We start from the raw sequence: 23,826 nt of genomic DNA, 5'->3' as shown, positions 1-23,826 counted from the left end.
GAAATGTTCCCCACATTATTCGAGGGTCTCGGCACGATCAAACGACCACCGATCAAGCTACACATCGACCCCGCCATCCAGCCAATAGCCCTAAGGCACAGAAGGATACCCTTCCACTTGCGCGCAGCCGTGGAAAAGGAACTCAACCAACTTGAAGAACAAGGGGTAATTGAGAAAGTATCGGGGCCGACGCCGTGGGTATCCCCAATGGTGATAGCCGAGAAGCCGCGCCAGCCAGGCAAAATCCGCATCTGCATAGATATGAGGGTCCCCAACAAAGCCATTCGACGGGAGCGACACCTCACCCCAACAGTAGATGACATCCTGACGGATCTGAATGGGGCCCAATGGTTCTCTAAGTTGGACCTTAATGCAGGATATCACCAGCTCAGGCTAGCGGAGGAAAGCCGCTACATTACAACATTCTCAACACACCTAGGGCTGAGACGATACAAGCGACTAAATTTTGGCATCTCATCCGCAGCCGAAATTTTCCAAAACACAATAAAAGAAATCCTAACAGGACTTGATGGAGTGCTGAACGTCAGCGACGATATCTTGATTCATGCCAAAACCAGTGAAGAACACCACCGAAGACTGAAAGCCACCTTACAAAGACTCGCGCAGTATGGCGTCACTTTACACAAAGACAAATGCCAGTTCTTCAGGAAATCAATAGAGTTCTTCGGATATGTATTCGACTCAGACGGAGTAAAGGTAGAACCCCGCAAATCGCACGCCATCAAGAACGCTCCAGCACCGTCAACCGCTTCCGAAGTAAGGAGCTTCTTAGGAATGGCGCAGTACTGTGCCAGGTTCATACCCAATCTGGCCACAATCGCAGAGCCTCTGAGAAACCTAACGAAGAAAGACAGCTCATGGAAATGGACGGCAACAGAAGACAAAGCATTCCACCGGATCAAAGAGGCCCTGTTAGACAGCACAACGATGGCGTACTTCAACACTGCAAGACCCACCGAAGTACTAGTGGACGCCAGCCCAGTGGGCCTGGGAGCTCTCCTGTCGCAAGAATCTGAACCAGGGGTGTGGGCCCCGTTGGCGTTTGCAAGCAAAGCCCTGACAGCGACAGAATCACGGTACTCGCAAATTGAGAGGGAGGCACTGGCAGTAAAATGGGCGTGCGCCCATTTTCACCTCTACATATCCGGTCACCCATTCAGAATGGTGACAGACCACCAACCGCTAATCCCCTTATTCCGTGGGACCGCTCCACATCCACCGCCAAGGATCGAACGCTGGGCAATCCAGGTTCAACAGTACCAAATGGACCTAGTGTACCGACCGGGGGCGAAGAACCCGGCGGACTTCCTGTCGCGCCATCCCCCGCAGAAGAGTCCGGCAATGCAGACCCGGAAGTCCAGACCGAAGAATTCATCAACATGCTAGCAACGGGCGCATGCCCCTGCGCGCTGACCGCCAACGTCATCATCTCCCACTATGACAACGATGCAGTCGTCGGAAGGGTAAAGGAAGCTATACAATCCGGAACGTGGGCAAACTTCCTGAAGGATACCAACGGGTGGAACGAAGCAGACAGAACACGCCTGCAACAATACTGGAAGGTTCACGATGACCTCAGCTGCGCTGACAATGGCCTCCTACTGAGAGGGACTCGCGTGGTCATTCCCAAAGCGCTGCAAGAGAGAGCAACCACCCTGGCACACAAAGGACACCAAGGCACCCGCAGAATGAAAGCGAGGATGCGAGAGAAGATATGGTTCCCCAACATGGAGGAGAACATCTAAGCCTGCGTGCGAGAGTGTCGAGCATGCCAAATCACAAGCAGCCCCGAAGTACCAGCCCCAATAATCACGGAGGAACACGCCCCATCACCATGGGCATGGCTAAGCCTGGACTTTGGCAGCTTCCCAGACAGAAGAGTCACAGTAGTACTAGTGGACAACTACACTAAATACCCCATAGTGGAAACGGCAGCATCAACCAGCTTTGCGAACATTCGCCCCATCCTCATCAAAACCTTTGCTTTGTTCGGCATCCCAATGGTCATCAAGACGGACAATGGTCCCCCGTTCCAGGGGAGTGAGTTTAAGGAGTTTCTGGACAACCTTGGCATAAAACATCACCGAATTACCCCGCAATGGCCGCAAGCCAACGGTGAGGTAGAGCGCTTTATGAGGACAATAAACAAAGTACTGAGAATATCGTCAGCGGAAGGGAGTGACCCGGAAGAAGCACTACAAGCGTTCTTAAGGGAGTACCGCAGCACACCGCACAGCACCACCATGCAATCACCATGGGCATTGATGCTGGCCGGCCCTCGGAGAGACCTACTACCAATGGCTGACAGTTGGGCTCCCGCACCGTACTCACCGGCAGACACCCAAGAAAGGAGAAGGAGGACAAACGAGAAAGCAAGTTGTAAGAGGAGAGCCCAAACAAAGACCCTGAATCCGGGAGAGACGGTGCTAATCCGAACAAGGAGGCCCGGAGGAAAATTCAAGACCCCATTCGAACCGGAGCCCTGGGTCATCAAGGAAACCCACGGAACAGCAGTCACAGTCAGCCGAGACGGAGAAGAGGTGACTCGCAACATATCGTGGTTCAAGCCAATACCCGCTCCGAAAGGACAGAACTCAAATGATGACGTACCTGTAGCAAGAGAAGAGGGAGAGCATGCAGCCACAAGGGATAATTCGTGTGTGCCCCCGGACATTGCAGAACACCCATCTCTGTCCTCACCGGGACCTCCTCGAGACCAGATCCCTCCGAGAGGCAAGTGGCAATATAATCTGAGATCCAACCCACGGCCCAATCACAGGCTGGCAGACTTTGCATGTTGAACTGACTATTATAGTTATTTTGAAAAATCCAAGTTGGGAAGGGATGTAGCGCTCCAGTGCTCCGAGGGTCTCAGGTTGAGCCCCGGAAGCACTCCGCACTATGTATTACTTTCTGGCCAGGCGTGGCCAGAAAGCTTTAAATAAAGGGACCGAAGTGGCACGGCACTTCCGGTCCACACCAGAGCAGCAACAGTGTGTGTGTGTCCCCTCATTGCAAGCGGCGCTGCGCTGTAGGCCTAGCCCGGCCCCAGAGGCCTCACAGTCGCCATGCTTGGATGTTTCATGCTATTTAGTGAGCTCCGGTGGCGTAATTGTTAGCGCGCGGTGCTTATGCAGCAGCTCTTACCCTGAGCCATGTGTGGTTGGGGGTTCGGGCCTCACCTGGAGCAGCAATTGTATATATATATCGGATTGCCATGCACTGCCGCAGCAACTTGTGCCCTATTGTTGTGCGGTTACCTTGCTTTTGATGTTTCTCGCTGTTAGCTACCTAGCACCCGGCATTGCAACGGCAATTGTACAAGTCTATCGGATTGCTATGCGCGGCCGCGGCAGCTTGTGTCCGGTGTATTGTTATGCGGTCGCCATGCCTTTGATGTATCATGCTGTTCTATCCTGTTCCTTGCTAGAAGGCTCACAGGCTCGAGAATTGTTTGGCTGCCTGCATCGTCCCCCCAGGGGTATTCTAGTGTATATATTGTGGGTGTCGTTGGGGGAGGGTTTGGTGGACTTGCGAGGTGTGTAACACAGTGTTTGTTTGGGGGGCCTCGAGGAGCCCTCCTAGTGTCTTGGCGCTGCACAGGGGCCCGGTTGGTCTCGCAGCATGCTCGACGGGGTGCCGGTAGCTCGACCTCGTGGCCGCGCTAGAGCGCAGTATGTGCCGGATCCGTGGTCAACAAGAGTTCGAGCCTCCTTTCAAGTTGGCAAATAAAATGGGCAGCCCATAATTTCGCTTTTCTAAGTTAGCTGATCTTCGTGATGGTGGTGAGATCTATGCTTGCTCCCAGTGGCCTTAGAGCCCGCACACGGTTACCTCTGATAGATTGTGGGAAGTGTCGGTCATTATTCATGTAAGGTGGATCTTTCAGTGCTGGCACTCTATGCTGTTATATTGGTCAAATCACTTAATATCCCTCTTTCTACTATATAGAACGTGGTAAGTTTCAAGGGCTCACACAAATTTCCCGGGCACGCCTTGGGATTATATGCATCTCGCCTCCCTGTGGGCGTGCCCACTAGGCCGGATTTTTCTCTTGGGGCAACAGTCTTGGCTCCTCTCCCCCCGAGGACCTTCCGCATCTTTATCGGTTAGGCTCTTTTTACGGTGGCCGCGCCGTGGGCCCAGTGGGGGGCTCGGCTCGTATTTGTGGTGCTATGCTAGCCACCCACCCCCCTTCTAAGCATATGTGCAATGTACAGTCCCGAACTGCCCCATGCACTCAGTGGTAGGTTCGGCGCGTGGTTGGGCCTCTACCTTGGGGACCAGTGGCTTAGGCGCGCGTGGGGCCCGTAGAGTAATGGCCGACCCGCTCCTACTATCCTCCCAGCGGCCATCTTGCATATGGCTTCACGTATCCGATTTCAGCCGGGCGGGGGTCTTTTAGTAAATTTAGCTGGTCGTTACTGCAGAATGGTCTCTGCACGCGGGTGTATGATCGTTCAAAATGTTCCCTCCGGTTTCTAGATAAGTTCGCTTCTTGTGTATCATCCCGGCGGCTTTGAGTATAGGGCTTTCGTTGGCGGCGTTATGTACTTAGACTGGTGAAACCATTTGGGTGTGTACGGTGTTTGAAGGGTTCGCACGTCTTGGGTATGCGATGCGGTACTCTACTGGAGGTACCTCGTGTACGCCGGGGCACTGGTACCTTTTGCACCAAACATGCAACTCTTTTGGACATGGGTTAGCCTCGCGGGATTTGCCTTGACTTGGTCGGCTTTCAGCGTGGAAAGCCGGGCTTTGTAGGCATTTTCTGGTTCTGTAAGCGCTGTTCTGTGAGCGGGGGGCGAAGGGCGGCCATTCCCAGGGGCAATATTTCGCAAGATGTCCGGCACATGTGGGTATGACGCGCGGTTCAGACATGTGGCGTTTTCGAGTTTTGTGGGGGACTTGTACGTGCACATTAGCCTTTCGAGTCTCTGCATGTACGATTTTTGGGCTGCAAACTGGTGGAGTCGCCTGCGGCACCCCTTGCATCAGTTTGGTATGCGTTATTCCATATGTGTGACCGCCCTCTCAGACTTCGGTCACTGGGAAGGGGGGACACGTACCTGTTTGGGCCGCTCTACTCGGACTACCCCGGGAGCGGGGAGTGACGTTTGTCTGTCGAGGTCCTTGGCCGGCCGTGTTACTGTGTTTTTTGGGTTTGTGCCGCTGGCTGCGGCTCCGCCTTTGGCATATTCGTGTGTACAAACTTCAATGATGTTACCATTATTTAATTTGTGTCATTCTCGGGCGGTGAGGCGAGTTGGCCACAGGGTGGTCTGGTCCCCGGTATCACAGATTGCTGTACACGCTGTAGTTGCAGGTCCATCCTTTATATGGGTTTTACCATGCGCTCTCATCAATGGCACAGGACGATTTTATTGTGATGTTCATATTAAGCCTGCCATGTGATCAGTGATGAGTCAGATTCACGGTATGCATAGGTGCCATATTCTCATATTCTCCAAGGGATGTTAGACACGTGCATACACCCAGGTGCCACTGCAAGGCAGAATCCATGAGGGCACTTCAATGTTAATATACGCATTCATGGTAAATATATCTCCTGTTCAAATAACGTTAGCTGAAGCTCTACATTTGCTAATGCCACTGTAGCTCTAGTTGACATGAAGAGTCATCTGTATCTCGCTGCTACACACCCTGAGCCCCTTTTCCTTAGGCTCTCATCCATGGGACTCGCCTGGCTTGCACTTAGCAGCAGCAGTCATATCTGTAGCAGAACTATCCTCCCCTCATCTCATGTATTCTGGGGTAAGCGCAATAAAGTAATTTTTACAGATGGGGATCTTGTCTACCATGCATCAAGTTCCAGTTGCGAACGACTGCTTTCCTAATTCCCTTCACAACAATATTATACTTAAGTTGAGTAATACAGGTTTGCTGAAATAACTTTTACTGGTTATCGCCCCCATGTACTTGTGTTATGGGACAGGATATTTATAAGATTGGCACAATACCAGGTTGTATGTGTTGACAGCGCTACTAAGGTTCGGACTGGGAGGGTCAGCAGTGACCGCTAATTCTTATGCCTGTTACTTCCCATCAGTCACAATGTCTGTGTTTGAAGGTGAGAGTGGATCCACAGCTGTTAATGTAATGCTCACTCTCTATGACCTATCCTCTACCCTAATATTTTGTATACCCTTCAGCTTTACAGAGGATCAATCTGATCCTCTTATTAAGAGCCCTCGAGTTTTGGAGCGCACTAAACCCGGCTCTCTTGCATACCTTAGATACGGTGAGGCTTCCATCATGCTGCGGGGCTGGAGTGGTAGCTTGTCAGGCGTAGGAATGTTTTATTCAGCGCGGCCTTGCCCTTAGGTGTCTGAGCACATTTTTGAGAATCAGTTCACCTTCTTTGCCTCGGGGCTAATAATGTTATTAGCCAGAAACGCCACAATTGCGTAGGAATGGGGGTGAGCGGAAGCATTTCTACTTCATATGCTAGGTTCTGCCATGGGGTTGGTGTGCACCTGAATTGGTAGTGCTTCAGTGCAGGTGAGGCAACCAGGTTAGTAGCGAACAGACACTGCATGATACTCAGCATGTTCTTATCCTGGGTGCCTGCATAAGTTAAGATGAGATTATCGTTAGAATTACGAGTTTGAGTCCTGAAATGTGGGGTGTGCGGTACAACAGGTCATCAGCTTGTGTACTATGCATGAGGGCCGCTAATGAGTACGTGTGACCGGGTGCCCCTGTACAAGAGGTGTTACATCAGGCATGCAGCAAGCTAGAACTGTATCAGGTGACTTGTGTACGTGTTCTGTGTGCCGATGTTAGAGATTTGTGTTATTCCACACACACAGTAAGCCAACTAGGCACAAGGTGATCAAAATGCGAATGTGGTGGCCGACCTGCTTTTAGTCGCTGTCATCAGACTTGACCTTGTTGTGTGCGGCATTTAGGGTCTTGTCCCACCACAGGATCGCACCAGTTGGGCCCGCTGTGTCGAACTAGGGCCAGACCAGTTTCCCTGAGTTACTTTACGTGTTAGCTAGTGGGTCGTTACAAGTGGAAAAGGGTCCGGTATGCATGCTGCGAGAGTATATTTTGTGCAGATAGTGGGGTCTTCCTGTCCTACTCTTGGAACATGTAATTTAGTTTCCTGCTGCCCCTCTTTTGCGAATATGGTGGCGACCTGCTTTTAGTCTCTGTCATCACACTTGGCCTTGGGGGTGTGCGGCATTCACGGCCTTGTCCCACCTCGGGATCGCATACTTATATGTGGGGGGGATTGGCCGTTGGGGGGCGTGTCGGGTCTCCACTTATCGTCATCCCATATAAGATAGTGTTGCGACGGGCAGAACAGCAGGTATGTAATTCTTTCAGTGGGGAATCTGTGTGCATCAGGATTTAATCCTTAGTCCCTTGGCATGTATTCTACGTACTTTGGTCTGTTTGGCTGTGTGGAACTTTTGTTGGCACCTTATTTCATGCACATGTCAGTTTTGCCGCTGTTCTTTCTCCTGTGACGCTAAATTGGGGAGGACCCTCACACCTGGGGTTTTCATCTGACTGTCTGGCTAGGTTTGGTCACGGTAGACAGTCGGGGATGTGCCGAAGTGGGAGTGTTAGCATGTCCTGGGCCCAGCTCTACACTGGGAACATCGCCTGGCGCCTCAACAAAGAGGTATAGCTAGTCCTGTAACCTGTATACCAATGAGTCCGACACTTGTGTCGCTCTACCATGAGTAGGGAAGGTCATATGTCAATAGTCATTTCTCCCCTTCCATTGGTCCTGCTGCCTATCTTTCATCCAAGGCTCGGGTACCTGCTGGCAGTCCACCCGCGGTCGGCAGCCTACAGTATAACACTCATTTCAGGTATAAGTAGAACAACTGTGGCTTCCACAGCCCGAGCCCGGAGTGCCAATTATCCCTTGAGGTGGGCCCCTAGAAGACTTTTAGAGAATATTCTATCTGGTATCTTACCCAGTGTCCCCCTCTGACGCCCCCCTGGTGTCAGTTCTCTATCCCTTAGGGGGGGTCCTATTTATCCTTAAGGACAAGCTATCCCCGTGGTAGTATAGACTTGCAGCCGACAGGCGGAACTAGGGGGCATGTATTAACTAGGGGGGGCATGTGTTTCCGGCTGTCCCCGTGGCTTTCTGTATTTCAAGTGTAAGTCCACGCCGCAAGTTTTACCAATATATGCATTCGCGCACTGCAGTAGACTTCTGTATCCTGTGGGGGTGTAGTTGCTCAAGCGTAAACTTGCAGTGAGATTGGAATTTGTGACTGCGCTGGCATATTAGGGAGGGATCTCTGCAGGGGGGCCCTCCTCTTCGCCTGGTCTCTTGCCTGGGATAGTCTACACTATTGCGGTAGAGGATTGTACCCGGGTGGTTACGCCGATTGGTGTTGGAGTGGCTTGTGTTTCTACTGACGTGTCCCTGCGCAGGGGGCTTTTCGTTGCAGTCTCAGCTGTCCCCGGGAGGTGGTCGTAAGTTGGCTTACAGACTAGCTAACTTAATGGTATCATGGCTTAAGCCGCTTCCAGCCTAAAACCCAAGAGGGCAAGGGATGCCGGCTGTAATTGCCTGTGGACCCTGTATTTAGCTTATCTGGGATTCGCCCAAGTTCTTTAGTATATGTATTGAGCCCTCCTATTCCCAGTCCTCTATTGAGGTTAGCAGCACAAGCGTCATGTAAGCACACTTTCTGCTGGATTGTGCAGAAGACGGCGTTTCAGCTGTAGCGGTGATTTCACCTTGGTGTAGTTTTCTGACGCTCAGTGGGAGGGATATGTTGGCGTCCCAGCGGCAGGTGCTGGACAGCCTAATTCATGATACAAAGGGCATTCAGTAGTAGGGGCCCTCCTATCCCTTTAGTTTCTCTGATTTGGTGAAAGGACTCGGGGGGACCTGCAGATTGGTGGCAGAAGGGGCCTTTCTTTCCTTCGGGCATGTAAGGTCATGTCAGGGGCCTTGGTCTCTTCAAGGTGGATAGGGTGCCCGCACCTGGCGTTTGGTCGTGTTCCCGGGACTGACGAGGAGCTCGGCCGAACTAGTTTTGTAGGACAGGGTTAATGGTGCCTGATGGTGTCACCCCACGCCTATGGGCGTTGCCCTATTCCTCCTCTATCTGAAGGAAGCAATTCTAGGTGAAGGTTGCAGGTAAAGAGCAGTAGCAGTGGTGGGGGGGCCCGTGCGGCAGCGGGAACCACCGCAAGGGCTGTGGCGGAATTACTGGGCGATCCGGAAGAAGAGAGGTGCAAACACTGGACGTCAGCGGGCACATAGGGGTGCCAGAGCATAACCTCAGAGCCTAACCTGTAACCTCATGGGAGGTGCAGGAATTCGTGTCGGCGCCCCAGTAGTCCTTCGGGCGGTTGTGGGCCAGTGCAACCGGGGGTTTGCCTAGTCACGCCCCGCAATGGGCGTGTCAGTATAATTATGGTAATTGTGCAACAGTTGGGTGGTTCGCCACTGTGTTGTTTGGCTCAACAGGCGGGCAGGTGGCGAGAATGCGGCCTGCCCTAGGATCGCCCGTAACTTAACCCACCGTCATTACATATGTTGTATGTAATAAACCTGCAGCAATTTTTTCCCAAACCTAACACTTGTGTCTTTGTGTTATTTGCGGGTTTGGGCATGTGGGGCGGGGGTTCATGTGGCCCTGATGTGACTATGCGCCTGCCCGAGGCCACGCAGTGGCCATAAGCAGGGCGGGCTCCTAGTCACGGAGGGCTGTCCCGCCCCCTCATGACTCAGTAGTTTCCTAACCCGAGGCAGTCTCCCCTGGTTGGTGGAGACTGGTAAGTGATGCACGTCCGGGGCGGCTGGGAGGAGCCGTCTGGAGTACTTCAGACCTCTGCCCCGCTGGGGAGGCCTCTTTGCCACTCCGGACGTCGCAGTTCCATGTTGGGACACTCTTTTCCCGCCCTTCCTCGAACCCAGAGTGTCTGCTTGAGGGGGCTCCGGGGGGAGCTTTTAATGTGTTCCTTTTTCGTTGCAGGCGGAGTTACTGGGCGATCCGGAAGAAGAGAGGTGCAAACGCTGGACGTCAGCGGGCACATAGGGGTGCCAGAGCATAACCTCAGAGCCTAACCTGTAACCTCATGGGAGGTGCAGGAATTCGTGTCGGCGCCCCAGTAGTCCTTCGGGCGGTTGTGGGCCTGTGCAACCGGGGGTTTGCCTAGTCACGCCCCGCAATGGGCGTGTCAGTATAATTATGGTAATTGTGCAACAGTTGGGTGGTTCGCCACTGTGTTGTTTGGCTCAACAGGCGGGCAGGTGGCGAGAATGCGGCCTGCCCTAGGATCGCCCGTAAGTTAACCCACCGTCATTACATATGTTGTATGTAATAAACCTGCAGCAATTTTTTCCCAAACCTAACACTTGTGTCTTTGTGTTATTTGCGGGTTTGGGCATGTGGGGCGGGGGTTCATGTGTCCCTGATGTGACTAGAGACCACGGGGGGCATGAGGACGCCACCACTTTAGCTGGCGGTTAACCCAACAACTCGCCCTGCCTCAGGTGACTCTAGCGAGGCTCGGCCGCCCTGACTAGTCTACACCCTTCAAGTGCCACTGCTGATCTCACTGAAAGGCTGTAACGTTTCTAAAACCAGGTAGAGAAGTACATCTTTAGAAAAGTGATGTAACATCTCCCTAGGATGCATAACTCCTCTGCCACATGGCAGAGCACAATATTTTGCCTCATAGAGCTTTGTTGACGGAGGGCTGAATGAAACTCCAACATATTTTTTAAGATATTAGCTTGTGAGGGCACTACATGTGGAATCTGCCCAACCTCTTTGTATACCTAAGTAATGTCATGGCGACGTTCAGTGGTCGGACTGGCACATTGCTGGGGAAGAGGCTTGTGACTGATCTACACCTTGAATAAGACGAGTAGATCCTGGAATTGTTGTGCCGAGCCTTTAGATATAGTGCATTCTGATTTCCTTTTAATTTTACACAAAAAAAGTTCTATAGGGTTGCAGCAATTGCATAGTCTGCAACATTACAAAATAAAGCAGAGTAACCTAAACCAGAAGCAGTAAGTAGCATTTTTGAACGGTCTATCCCGTGGTGCGTTTAAAGCTGCACAAACCTAAATTTTTCTTTCCTGTAAGCAATTTCTTTTTTCACTCTAAGCATAGATAACAACAGCGTTAAACAAATGCAGAACATTCTCTCCTGCAATGTATGTTAGAACTGAATGGCCTATACATTCACGCCACTGTTCAGAAAAAATCTCCAACATATTGTTTACTGACCCGGAAGTAGGGCTCCCGGGCGTTTAAAAGGGCTGCTGTGACTGCAGTCCCGTCAATGAGGACGCGCTACACTTCTGCAGCCAACATGGGAAAGGTGAGAGATGTTGTCAGGTCGCGTATTAAAGCGGTATGAGGTGGATTGAAGACTACGCAGTCTTGGTATATGACGCACCGACATTTAATGGCGCTGGCTGTGGGCTTCTGAGCAGAGAGTTATGCATCAGTACTTATTCTTCACATAGTTGCGCTGTGTGACAGGGGAAAGGGCAGAAATGCTCCGCATTTAGCATAATATGGCGCTTTCCTGTCTTTTCCCAGGGCTGATGCACAATGTGCACCATGGTCTAAGGGTCACTGCGCTGTAAGCAGGATTGTTTTTGTTTGGGATGGGACACCTTCCTGCACAAAATCAATCATCTGAGGCTTGTTCCTCTGTCTATGTGTGTGCAGGATGCAGCACAAAAAGATAGAGGAAGTTATGAGGAGAATAAAGATATTTCTCCTCGTTATGCCTCCCCTGGGAAGGCATAGCATTCTGACACATTCCCAGGTCTACCAGTAGTGGTAAATCTGGGAATGCTTCAGAATCCATGGGTGGATGCGTGAAAAACACCATGCTCTACCCATGGAACGCCTTCCCAGGGCAGAGTTACGCAGCACAGCAATATGCGCTGTGTTGCGTTACTATCAATTTATCAAGTCACTCAGGGCCACGCAAGGGGGCCTTGCATGGCTTGATGAATCAAACTTGAGGGTTGGGTTGCTTTTGCACCCCATTGCATGGTGCAAAGGTGGCACTGCCCGATAATAAATATGACCCTAAACATTGAAAGATACATAGCTAAAGTTTCTGTTTATTCCCCTGTATAATAACGTGGCTATTCCAACCAGGTGTAAGACTTCACTTGTGCCTTCCTCAATACTTTCTCCTTGTTTCTATAAGAAATTATTTTAGTAACAGTTTATGTGAGTTTACAGAGCATATTGACAACTCGTGTTATTTTATTACAACAGATCACCTTCTACGAGGACAGGAACTTCCAGGGCCGCTCCCACGAGTGCAGCTCCGACTGCGCTGACCTGCAACCCTACTTCAGCCGCTGCAACTCCGTCCGAGTTGAAAGTGGCAACTGGATGCTGTATGAGCAACCCAACTTTAGGGGGCGCCAGTACTTTCTAAGAAGGGGGGACTACCCAGAGTTCCACCACTGGATGGGTTTCAATGACTCCATTCGGTCTTGTCGCTTGACTCCACAAGTAAGTAGTCATTTTATTTTGGTACATAACTTTTACATTGGAAATCAGCATTCTGCATCTTTGAGAAACTGAGTTTTGGGAGTATTTTGAGAAATGAACAATATTTTACAGAAGTGACAGGAACCACTTTGGGTTCAATGCTTACAAACTCGGTAGAAAACTATCTTTGCTCTCAAATCTATTTCAGTGATTCATTTTAATTATTGCCTAGTTGTCATCAGTAATTTGGTAATAAACGTGGGTCACTCATTGGGACACTTCTAGTGGAGAGCACAGCTTATTACAATTCCCAGTGAGTGGCCTTACTGCGTCTCTGGAGTATTGGACACAAGGGAGACCCAATCTGGGAACTAACTGTAGCTCCATATAACATTACCCGGTGTATATCGCAAAACACATCTGGCGCTGTCAGGCAACCTGGGAGAATTCTGCCCTGAGAATTCTTTTAAAGATGAGATCAACAAATATGTTTACTGCACAGTTTTCAAATTATACTGGCTAAGAAGCATTGTGTAATGCCTTATAAAATTGTGTGATAACTCTAGGTAAAGCAAAGGATCCAGGAAAATTGCTTTTCTGCAGGAGCAAATCATATAAGTGCATATAGGATAATTAACTCATTTGTGTTCCCCAAGCAAATGAGGAATTCCTGTGGATGTGAAAGATGAAGTATGAAACCTGGAATGAGGTTTATGGCAGCATATTTGGGGTTATGTTCCCCAATGATCCCTTGACACTTCTCTTCCCAGAAACTGGTGTCTCTTACATCATTGATAGAAACCTACATTCAATCGAAAAATGCCATCTTAGGCCTCTCCCTTTTCCTTGAGCAAGTGCACCACTTAAACCTCATCAAGATACCCACCTGCTGCCCCTTCCATTTATTTCTCTACCAGGGTACCCACTAGAACTCTCTCCTTCTGACTCCAAGGAGGAACTCATTTAACCAACACAAACCTCAGGCGGGCTAGATTAACGTTTACCAGTGCAACCACTCTCTTAATTTCAAATACATTTTAAAAAGTAAAACCCAAAGCAAAAACTCCAAGCAGAAACTGCAAAAGTAAGGAAAGGAAAATAACTCTAAAAGGAGCCTACAAAAGTCAGAAAACAAACACCAAACAGCAAAGTACTGACACACAAATATATATTGTGTATTGCCAGCTAGAGTAATAAGGAGGGGCAACCAAGTATTCCTTGGAAGCGGGGTAAAGCAGAAAATAATACTTATCAGTAATGTTGTGTGATATTCATTGATTGATCCTAGCAGGTGTTACTTAAGCATTGAATAAGGGCGCCGCAGGGAACCCTGTTCTTATTTTTCATTTTATATTAAAACCATTAAGTGGTTTCTTAACCTCATCAAACCTCAGAACACCTATCAGCAGATTTGGAAATACTTGCTGTCTCTCAAATGTCGAATTGTGGACACTATTTCACGGCAACCAAAGTCTCATGGACCTGACAACCAAAGACATTTAACCATGTGGATGATTTCAAATTACGAACACATCTCCAAAAGAGATGTGGGTGTTGAAATAACATTATAGACCACTTCCACTTCCAATAATTCAAAGAGATCCATAGGTCATTGGAACTCACTTACTGAGAGTTTCATCCAGCACTAATTATGTGGCCCCATGGCGGGGTACAACAAATAATAATGTTGCCTGCAAAGTCTTTTGAGACAATTTGAGGCAAAGCTTGTATGTCATGGAATTATTAGGAAATGTATAAAAATGGAGCACACATTTCTTGTTAAAACGTTTTAGCGGGAGAAGTTACCCATAAAAACGCTTTTCATAGGACAATTTAATGAAAGAAAAGAATGGTGGGTTGGGGTCTTGTGCTACAAAATCTACTTTCAGCGTGTTCTTTCGTGCTTTTTCAATATTGACAATTTTGTAATTTTTCCAAACCTTACAAAAAATTAAAAATAATCTTACATTTCATACAAGATGAAGTTTCATGATATTCTCATCCCTGCACTGAAGGTGGATTATTATTATTATTATTATTATTATTTTTTTTTGTAATGTTTTGCCGGCGAGCGTTTGCTAGTAATTAATCCAATTTCTTAGCTGCTTTTATATTTGAAGGGTGTCGACTTCTCCTGCTCTGCTTCAATTGGAGCAGCGAGGGACTCCAGTAACCATTTGTAATACGAGTAAAGAACTTCGATCTGATTCCCAACACATTTTAAAGAAACATTTTTGAACTTTGGACACTCTGTTATCTTCTTCAAACAGCCCTGTGCAACATGAATCCCTCTACAATAGAATAAGTCTAAAAGGATGAGGTTATTCTCAATTTAAATTACATGAAACTCCTTTCGGTGCGGGAATACCAGAACTAGGCAACCATATGTAATTCCTCCTCCCTAAATTTTGTAATACAAGTTGTTTCAAAACGTGCAATAATTTTCCCTATTTTTTCCTTTCTTTCCTACTTGTTTCTCAGCACCGTGGCTCCTACAACATAAGGATTTATGAACGAGAGAACTTTGGTGGCCACATGATGGAGTTCTCCGAAGACTGTCCCCATGTTCATGAACAATTCAATTACAATGACATCCACTCCTGTAATGTGCTTGAGGGGCACTGGGTGTTCTATGAAGAGCCCAACTACAGAGGACGCCAGTACTACCTGAGGCCAGGAGAGTACAAGAGATACAGCGACTGGGGAGCCATGAGCCCCAGGGTTGGTTCTTTCAGAAGAATGAGGGAAACCTATTAAAGCCACGTTGTTGTAAATCAAAATATACTGTTTGAACATTAAGAAATAAAGTCTTAAGAACATTTATATTAAGCAAATTTGTCTTTTTTATGATTAAACTTTGCAACTCGCACTATCATTGAGGCTACCATGTTGAGAAATTACAAGCCAAGAAATTATACCTTTATAACATAAATGATGAGACCTTTAAAGACACATCAGGGATGTTTTCAATATAACCCCTCCCTGCACTACAAGCATACTCATGCAAATTTAAGTGGTCTGCACACCTAGGCCCTCATTTATGGGGATTTGGCGTAGGGCAGCGCAGCAAGTCAGCTTGCTGCACTGCCCTACCCAAAGTGAAAGGGCAGGAATGCACCGTATTTATGCAATACAGTGCATTCCTGTCCGTTTCGGTAGCATAGCGCCAAAGTAGGCAACCCTTGCACCATGGTGCAATGGTGCTGTGTTGGTGGCAGGATTGTTTTTGTGCTCGGAAGAGCATCTTCCTGCAAAGAAACTACCCTATGAGGCGTTTTTCTCTTTCTATGTGTGGTGCAGAGTGCAGTAAGCATCTCCACAATATATCAGACAATACCCTTACCTGATCAAACACATTCTCTAAAAGAAATTTGCATTCCTGTTCTTGGGCAATTTCAGGCATTTCCCAAGATTCCACCAGCAGGGCCTGGCAAACTTTTTCTAAACATGGCATATATGACTCAATTGTTTGTGAAAAAGTGTTCAAATGTGGCTTCAACTGGGGTTCCAAAAATTTTGACCAATAACATTTTAGTCACTGAACAAATATTTGTCAATCACTCACCAAAGCACTAGGCATTATTCACTTTTGCTTTTACTTTAAGAAACAGGTTGTCATTGCACTGCTGGCCTATATTGCTGCTCCACATACTATATATAGTTTCTGCATTCTGGCCTTCCATTTTGGAATGACCGTCTCAAGGTATTGTTTGAAGGAAGCATTGAAATGGTATTGTTTTTTATGAATTGCCTTCAATTAGCAGTATAGGCTTCTAAGTTCCTGTTGCGAACCAGTGGTAAAATACATGCCCTCCTCTCTTTTTCAACATGATGAAAATAAAATAGCACTAATTGGCATATTTAATTTACATATAGTATATGTTACACCAGTGTACCCAGGGCCTGTAAGTTAAATGTCACAAGTGGACTGCAGCACTTCAACTATAATGACAATGTTAACATCACTGCAGGCCTGCTACTAGTAGCCTGGCAATGCAGGTTTAAACAGCAACTTTGATCTGTCAAAATAAGCCCTGTTTACAGACCTAAACCCTACTTTTAAATATTACTTAGTCACCCCAAAGTTCGCCATACATTCCCGTAAGGCAAGGTGCAAGGTATTTAAAAGTAGGACCTGTAAAAGTTTAATGTTCGACATATCCTTACAGTGAAACATCCTTAACGCTACTTTCACAGTGGCAGGGTTAGCTTATTCCATAGGAAAGCATTGGGATACAACATTTATAGGAAAAGGGGATATTAGTTGAGATGGGTGAAGTGATAAACACAGTCCTTGCGAGGATAAACCACAAAATTCCGTAAATGAACCTGTGCTGAACTATCTGGTAGCTTGGCACAAAAGAAATCAGGCTTAACTTCGAGTCAATGTGCAAAATATTTATGCAGGACTCAAAAAATAATAAAGTGAAAACACAACCCAAGGAAAATCCCAAAACAATTTAGAAAAGTGGAGTACATTTTAATAAATAATATTGACACCAAAACGATAAGTAGAACCAGAGTTATTATTTTTTAAGGTGCAAAGAGCGACAAGAAGTAAAAAAAAGCCCCTCACGGTTATCCGGTCATGCTGGACTGGGTCAAAGTCAAACGTTCAGGCTGACAGCAATGCCTTGCGGATCAGATACAGGGACCATGTTTGCCCCATTGAAAAGTTTACCTTCTACTTGGTCCAGTTACATGCGAAGAGCTTCAGTTGGCGCTAGATGCTGGTGGAAGTTGCGAGGAGCCCGTTATCGCTGTGAAGAACAGGTCGTACTGGAGCTTCACATTGGCACGATGCTGATGCAATAAGCAGGTTGCCACTAGAGCTTTGTGTTGGCGGGAGATGCAGGCGGACATTGCTGATCTGAATAGCAGGTCTCTTTTGAAGCTTTGCATTGGTAGGCACCATTATCTGCTGTGGTTGACTCGAAAGAGCTCAGAATCTCTGAATGTATACCTGGAGTACAGTTCTGACATGAAAGGAGTACACTGTGACACAATTCAAGGGTTCAGGACCTGATGAGGTACTACTTGGAGATCTGGACTCAGTCCAGCAGAGATCAGCAGCAGGGTCCAGGCAGTTCCTGTTGGTGCTGGTCGGTTAGGCATTTGCAGGAAAGGCGCCTGGAAACTTGTTGCACTCCTATAGCTCAAACAGGCGGTCAGCCAACTGACCCTCGGGATCACTTCTGGGATCCTGGGTTCAAGGTAAGAAGGCCCAGTCTTCCTTCCTCAGACAGCTGAGCAGACCTTCTTCTGAATATTCTACGCAGGTCTAGGAGTGTTTTTATGAAAGGTTCTGAAGTTGTGACTTTTAAACTCAGTGCCTATCTTTGTGTGAGGAATGCACCCTTGGTCTGACCTCTCCCTTACTGGGTTTGGCTCCAATCTGTCTATGGTAAAAAAGGTTAGGCAGGGCCAGGAGAGAGCTGCATTTCCCAGTGACACAGTAGGCAGATTCAGAAATCAGGAAAGGGGTGGGCATAGCTCAAATGCTATCATTTGAAGGTAAGAAAGAGCTGAATACAACCTCCCCCGAGCTATCCTGCTCAGGAGATGAACACCCAATGTCTTTCTGTCCTCATGTCTGGAAGGAATATACATCTCACCACAGGAGAGCCATTCACAGTCCTGTGATCCTTAACACTGACATAAGGGTACATTTGGCTTAGGCAGAAAAATGCCCACTTCAGAAAACGGCAATTTTCAGAATAATACCTTAAAAACTGACTTTGCCTTTAAAAAGGAATATGAATTACAATTCAAATGAGTGAAAGAAGAATTTCTCTATTTGTTTCCAAAATAAAGTTATCACGTATTAAGTGTAATAGGGTAACCCCTTTTTAGTCTATGGAGGATGTAGTCTTGCTGGAACTGGGGGAGTTTTTCACTACCACGATATGTAAAACAGAATTGCATATGTCCTACATTTTAAATACCATGCACCTCGCCCTGTGACCTACCTTGGGAGTAAGATATACAAATGGAAGGTTTAGGCCTGGCAAAAGGTTTATTTTGCCAGGTTGAAATTGTAGTTTTAAACTGCACTATAGAGTGCAGTGGCAGGCATGTTTTACACTGCTAATTTACTGGGTGGCACAAGGAGGGCTGCAGCCTACTTGTAGCATTGAATTTACAGGCCCTGGGTACATATAGTACCATTTAATAAAGATATATAAGTATATTACATGCGCAAATTGTGGGCTAGATTTATCAATCTTTCATGTAGCGCAACGCTGCAAGCCACATTGCTGTACTGCATGAAAGGGAGAGGGCAGAAATGCACAGTATTTAACATTATATTGCATATTCTTGTGCTTTCCGAGTGCTGGTGCATCTTTGAAACCTAGCGCCAATGCAGGGACGGCTTGGTAGGCAGAATTGTTTTGGGAAATCATGCAAAGGTGACTGCATTGTAGGCATGATTTGTTTGTGCAGTAAGGGACACCTTCCTGTACAAAATAATCCTGAGAGGCAGTTCCCTCTTTCTAAGTGTACTGCATCCGCGATTGCCCGTGTTGAGAAATCTCTCTGGGAGGTAGTCTGGAGTAAGATTTTCCATACGTGCATGTGCCAAATTAACGTTGGTGAGCAGGTGTGAGGCAAAAACTCAGCTGTGGGGAGCAGAGTTTTTCAGATCATTGCACTGTATGCATAACGCAGAGTGGAAAAAGTTCTGCAAACTCTAGGAGAGGAGTGGAATTTTATAACCAGGCCTACTCACAACCACTCGCACAACCACTCACACATCCATACAACCACTCACCCACTTACAATCCCATGTAATAAATTGTACACACACTCACCCAACCCCTCAGAAACCCACTCATACAACCACTCACACACCCACACATCTACTCAGAAACCCACTCACTCACCCATACAGACACTCATATACTTACTCACACACCTGATAGGCACTCAGACACCCACTCGCATACTGGTACAGTCACATAGCTACTAAGAACACATTTGTTAGAAATAGTATCACATATTAGTAGAACATCTAATATAATAATTTAACTTTTATAGTAACTTAGTATTTATGTGTAACAATCATAACCTCTTGGAAAACACTTATACACACTGGATGATGTCATCAGTGATTTCATGTCATTTGTGTTTTCATCAGTTATGTCACTGACCATGTTGTTAGTGATGTAATATTTGAGGTCACAAGCAGTGCGGGGCATAAGTTATGGTTAGCTCAGGTAACTATATAACTGCTGAATTTCTATGTTTTGTATCCTAACTATATCGTCCCTGTAAACTTTGTTTTTTAAGGTAATTTCTAAGGTTTTTTAAATTATGTTTCGTAACTATACCCTCCCTGTAACCTTTGGCTTTTTTCAGTGATTATTTATATAGGTTAGGGAAAAGATTTTTTTATTTTAGGGTGGGTATGGGTTTTTGAGTGGTAACAGAATTGTGAGGGTTAAGGGTGGGTTACGTTTTTTGGGTGGCAAGGATAATTTTAGGGTTTAGAGTGGGTATGGAGTTTTGGGTGGCAAGGGTAATGTTAGAGTTTAGGGTGGGTTTGGGTTTTTGAGTGGCAAGGGTAATTTTAGGGTTTAGAGTGGGTATGGGTTTTTGGATGACAAGTGTAATTTTAGGGTTTAGGGTGGGTATGGGGTTTTGGGTAGCAATGATAATTTTAGAGTTTAAGTTGAGATTTGTTTTTTGGTGGCACGGGTCATTTTAGGGTTTAGGGTGGGTATAGGTTTTTGGATGACAAGGGTAATTTTCGGGTTTAGGGTGTGTTTATGTTTTTGGGTGGCAAGGGAATTTAGGGCAGGTATGGGTTTTTGGGTGCAAAGATATTTTTAGGGTTTAGGGTGGGTAATGGTTTTTGGGTGGGAATGGAATTTTTAGGGTTACAGGAAGGTTTGGGTTTTTGAGTGGCAAGAGTAAATTTAGGGTTAAGGGTGGGTGTGGGTTTGAGGTGCAAGGGAATTTTTAGGGTAAGATGCCCATAGCAATTCACAGTAGGGGGCTTGAATGCAGGCCCTCACCTGGCATTGAGCTGCCCCTACCCATGTTTGTTGCTCCTTCCACCCTCTTGCTTGCCATCCATTGTCCAAGTCCATGACCCTGCTCCCTCACTATAGCCATGTGTGGCTGTTGTTCTGGCCATAAACAGTTCGCTTGCTGCCCCATGCCACTCCCTGGGTGTATGACGGTATAACGCATTCCGTTACAACGCATGCCTTTACTGCGCATGCATTAATACGCGAATGCCACTTCCACACATAACCGTTACTATGAAAATGCCTTTACCATGCATACCTTTACAACGATTTTCGTTGTAAAACCATGCATGATATTGGCATATTCATGGTAAAGGCTCCAATCTTCTGCCCCAATTCAGAGCTTTGATTTGTTATAAGAATATTTTTTCTCCACTAGATGGCACGTGCTGCATTTATATGCAGTTTACTTTCAAGAATGTTCTTTTTTTATTCATCTCACGTTTGTTTAAGGGAGGGAAGACCCCCAACCCCTTTTTCAAATGTTACCCTTAGCACACATGCCTTTACTACACATCTCGTAGCAAAGGTATGCGTGCTAAAGGCTATTCGTGGTAACCACGCGTTGTAATGCATGCATGGGTATGTTAATGCGTGGAAACGGCCGCATTGTAGTGGCTGTTTCCCCCTCTCCCTACCCTCTGTTGTCTGAGTGTGTGCACCAGCCCCCTGTTATGTTATGTTATGTTATAGCCGTTCTTTTAGAGCGCACGGCTACCCCAAGGGGTGTCCCGGCGCTTTAGCAAAGAGGCCTGAAAAACTCAGAAAACAACAAGGCAGAAACACAGCAGTCACAGAGATCATGTAGAGAAAAGCACGGTCTTCAGCTCCTTCCTGAAAGCCAGAAGGTTATTGGCTTTGCGGAGGGAGAGAGGGAGCTCATTCCAAAAACGAGCCGCCACGTATTGGAAGGACCGGCCTCCCATCCGGACTCGTTTCACAGCAGGAACTACCATTTTTGCCAAATCAGCAGACCGCAACATCCTCCGCGGAACATAGGGAGCAATGCGCTTCCTAATGTAGCCGGGGCCAATAGAATGCAGGGCTTTAAATGCCAACGTGAGGATTTTGAACCTAATTCTACTCGAAATAGGTAGCCAGTGCAGCCTTTTAAGCAGCACTGAGGCGCTGGCTCTCCTTGGCAGGCCAAATATGGCTCTAGCCGCCGAGTTTTGGACGATTTGTAGTCTGGACAAGAGGTACTTTGGCAGACCTGCAAAGAGCGCGTTAGCGTAATCTAATCTAGATCCCACAAGCGCCTGGACTACGGTCTTACGGTATTGTAGGGAGAGCAGTGGAAGGAATTTCCTAAGCATCTTGAGGATGGCGAAGCATTTCCCCGATAGCCCCAAAATGTGGGGTCGAAAAGAGAGATCGTCATCGAATACAACCCCAAGATTTTTCACTTGGGAAGATGACGTCTCAGGAGGAAACATATCCTGGGGCCACCCCTCACTCCTGCCAGCATGGTACGATGTGCTGCCACTAACCCCCATTTAGCTTCATGTCCCTGCCTGTTTCTCTTGCCCTCCTTTGCCCAATTCTATGCCCTATCATTGCCATCCAGCTTAGCCTCTCCTTCCCCCTCTCTTTCAATGTCTGTGTGCATGCCCCTGCTCTCTTCTTTTTGCCCACCAAATTACATGGACCTTCTTCTGCCCCTCCTATCTACTGTAAGTGTTCTGCTGAGCTCCTACTGCCCCTCCAGCTGGCTGGTATGGTCAGATGTCTGCCACATTGCTACCTCCACCCTGCCTGTCCAAGTTCCATGCCTCCATACACTTCCTCCTGTCCTCCATGGTCCATATTGCTGTCATTCCGTTCTACCCTCCATGCTCTGTTGTACTGCTACAGCTCCACCTGCCTGCCCTTCCCCTACCCTCTTTTTTCTGTGGTCAGCCACTACCCCTCCCTTTTGTCCTCCATAGTCCTTTGGGCATGCCCCTGCCCCCTCCCTCTTGGCCACCATGGATGTTGTGCTGCCACAAACCCTCCTGATTGGCATGCACAGTCTTCTGTGGTGCCACAGCTTCTTCTATCTGCCCTGTGTGGTCAGCTTACTTCCCCTGACCCTCTCCCGCCTTCCCTCCATTGTCTCTGTGCATGCCAATGTAGTCTCACTATTGCCCTCCATTGTGTGTTGTGCTTCCAGTGCTCATCCAAGTTACCCTCCATGGTCAGCTTGCTGCTCCTGCTCTGCCCCCGTCCTTTGTTTCCACGTGTAAACTCCTATCCCCTCCCTCCTGCCTTGTCTGTTGTCATGACCAGCCCCCCTCCCTCCTGCCCTTCATGGCACATTATGCTGCAACTGTTACTCCTGTCTGTCTGGTATGGTCACTTTGCTGCCCTTACCACTTTTCCCTCTACTCTCTGTTGTCCATGTGCATTGCCCTATTACACTTAAGAGAGAGGATGTAGCGTTTCGGCCAGAGCTTCAGACTTAGCAACTAGGGAACCAGGTTTGAGTTTCGGCATCAACTTAACATCCTGTGATTTTTGGCAAATCACCCCTTATACGTTGCCTTTGTGTGACCCTCAAAACCTACCATTCACTACAATGCATTTAAATTGGGTACTATTATGTATATAAGTACCAAGGTGGCTGCCAAGACTTCTTCGTTAACGTGTTGGCAGTCAATTAGATCCCACCATAAGATCTGTGCTAAGGTATCCACCTAGATATACAAATTTGTTTTTTCTTTCTTAACTCCAAAACTACTGAACCGATTTACACCAAATGACAAAAAGTGTGCTTTTTGGGCCAAGAGCTAGCTTTAATATTTGTGGGAATAAACATGATAAACACACTTTTTTGCCCCCATTCCATTTTCTCAGGTCTCGCTTGACGGATCACCCCAAACATTTCCATGCATGGCTAGAATCAAGGGGAGACATTTTTGGAAAATTTCGTAATGGTTCGTCAAATGGCGTAAAAGTTATAAGCAAGTGTAAAAAAAACGCTTTTCCTATGGAAACTAGGTCCTAACTATAATGCCAGGCAATACCATACAAAGAATAATCCATAGTTCAAGCACCCTAAATAATTCAGTCATGTTACATGTTTAAATACGCTTTTGAAATACATATTCAATGTTGCTGCCCCAGTAATAAATATCCTGTTGCTGTGCACACATTGGAAATCTGTAAGAGGCTATACACATGCGTCTCTCGCATGCCCTTACCCACCTGTATGTCCATGCTTGAACATTGGGTTATTCATTGCGTGGTGGTCTTCCAAGAGATTTCTAACATTGTTTACTATGAAAGAATATTTTATTGTATTCTGG

At 47.2% G+C, this 23,826-nt stretch overlaps 1 protein-coding gene across 1 annotated transcript; it reads left to right on the top strand.

Annotated features, from left to right (window-relative positions):
- Window positions 1–11,325: 11,325 nt before the first annotated feature.
- LOC147730549 (gamma-crystallin-3-like) lies at window positions 11,326–15,329 on the top strand. The gene is made up of 3 exons (XM_086958588.1): window positions 11,326–11,364; window positions 12,285–12,527; window positions 14,988–15,329. Exons 1-3 carry the CDS (start codon window positions 11,326–11,328, stop codon window positions 15,261–15,263), a joined length of 558 nt encoding a protein of 185 aa, XP_086814714.1. The 3' UTR covers window positions 15,264–15,329.
- The last annotated feature ends 8,497 nt before the right edge of the window (window positions 15,330–23,826 follow it).

The sequence above is a fragment of the Lissotriton vulgaris genome, chromosome 2_1, assembly GCF_964263255.1.
Source record: "Lissotriton vulgaris chromosome 2_1, aLisVul1.2, whole genome shotgun sequence".
Taxonomy (NCBI): Eukaryota; Metazoa; Chordata; class Amphibia; order Caudata; family Salamandridae; genus Lissotriton; species Lissotriton vulgaris.
The sequence above is the reverse complement of the archived record's forward strand: the minus strand, read 5'-3'. Positions and strand labels throughout refer to the sequence as shown.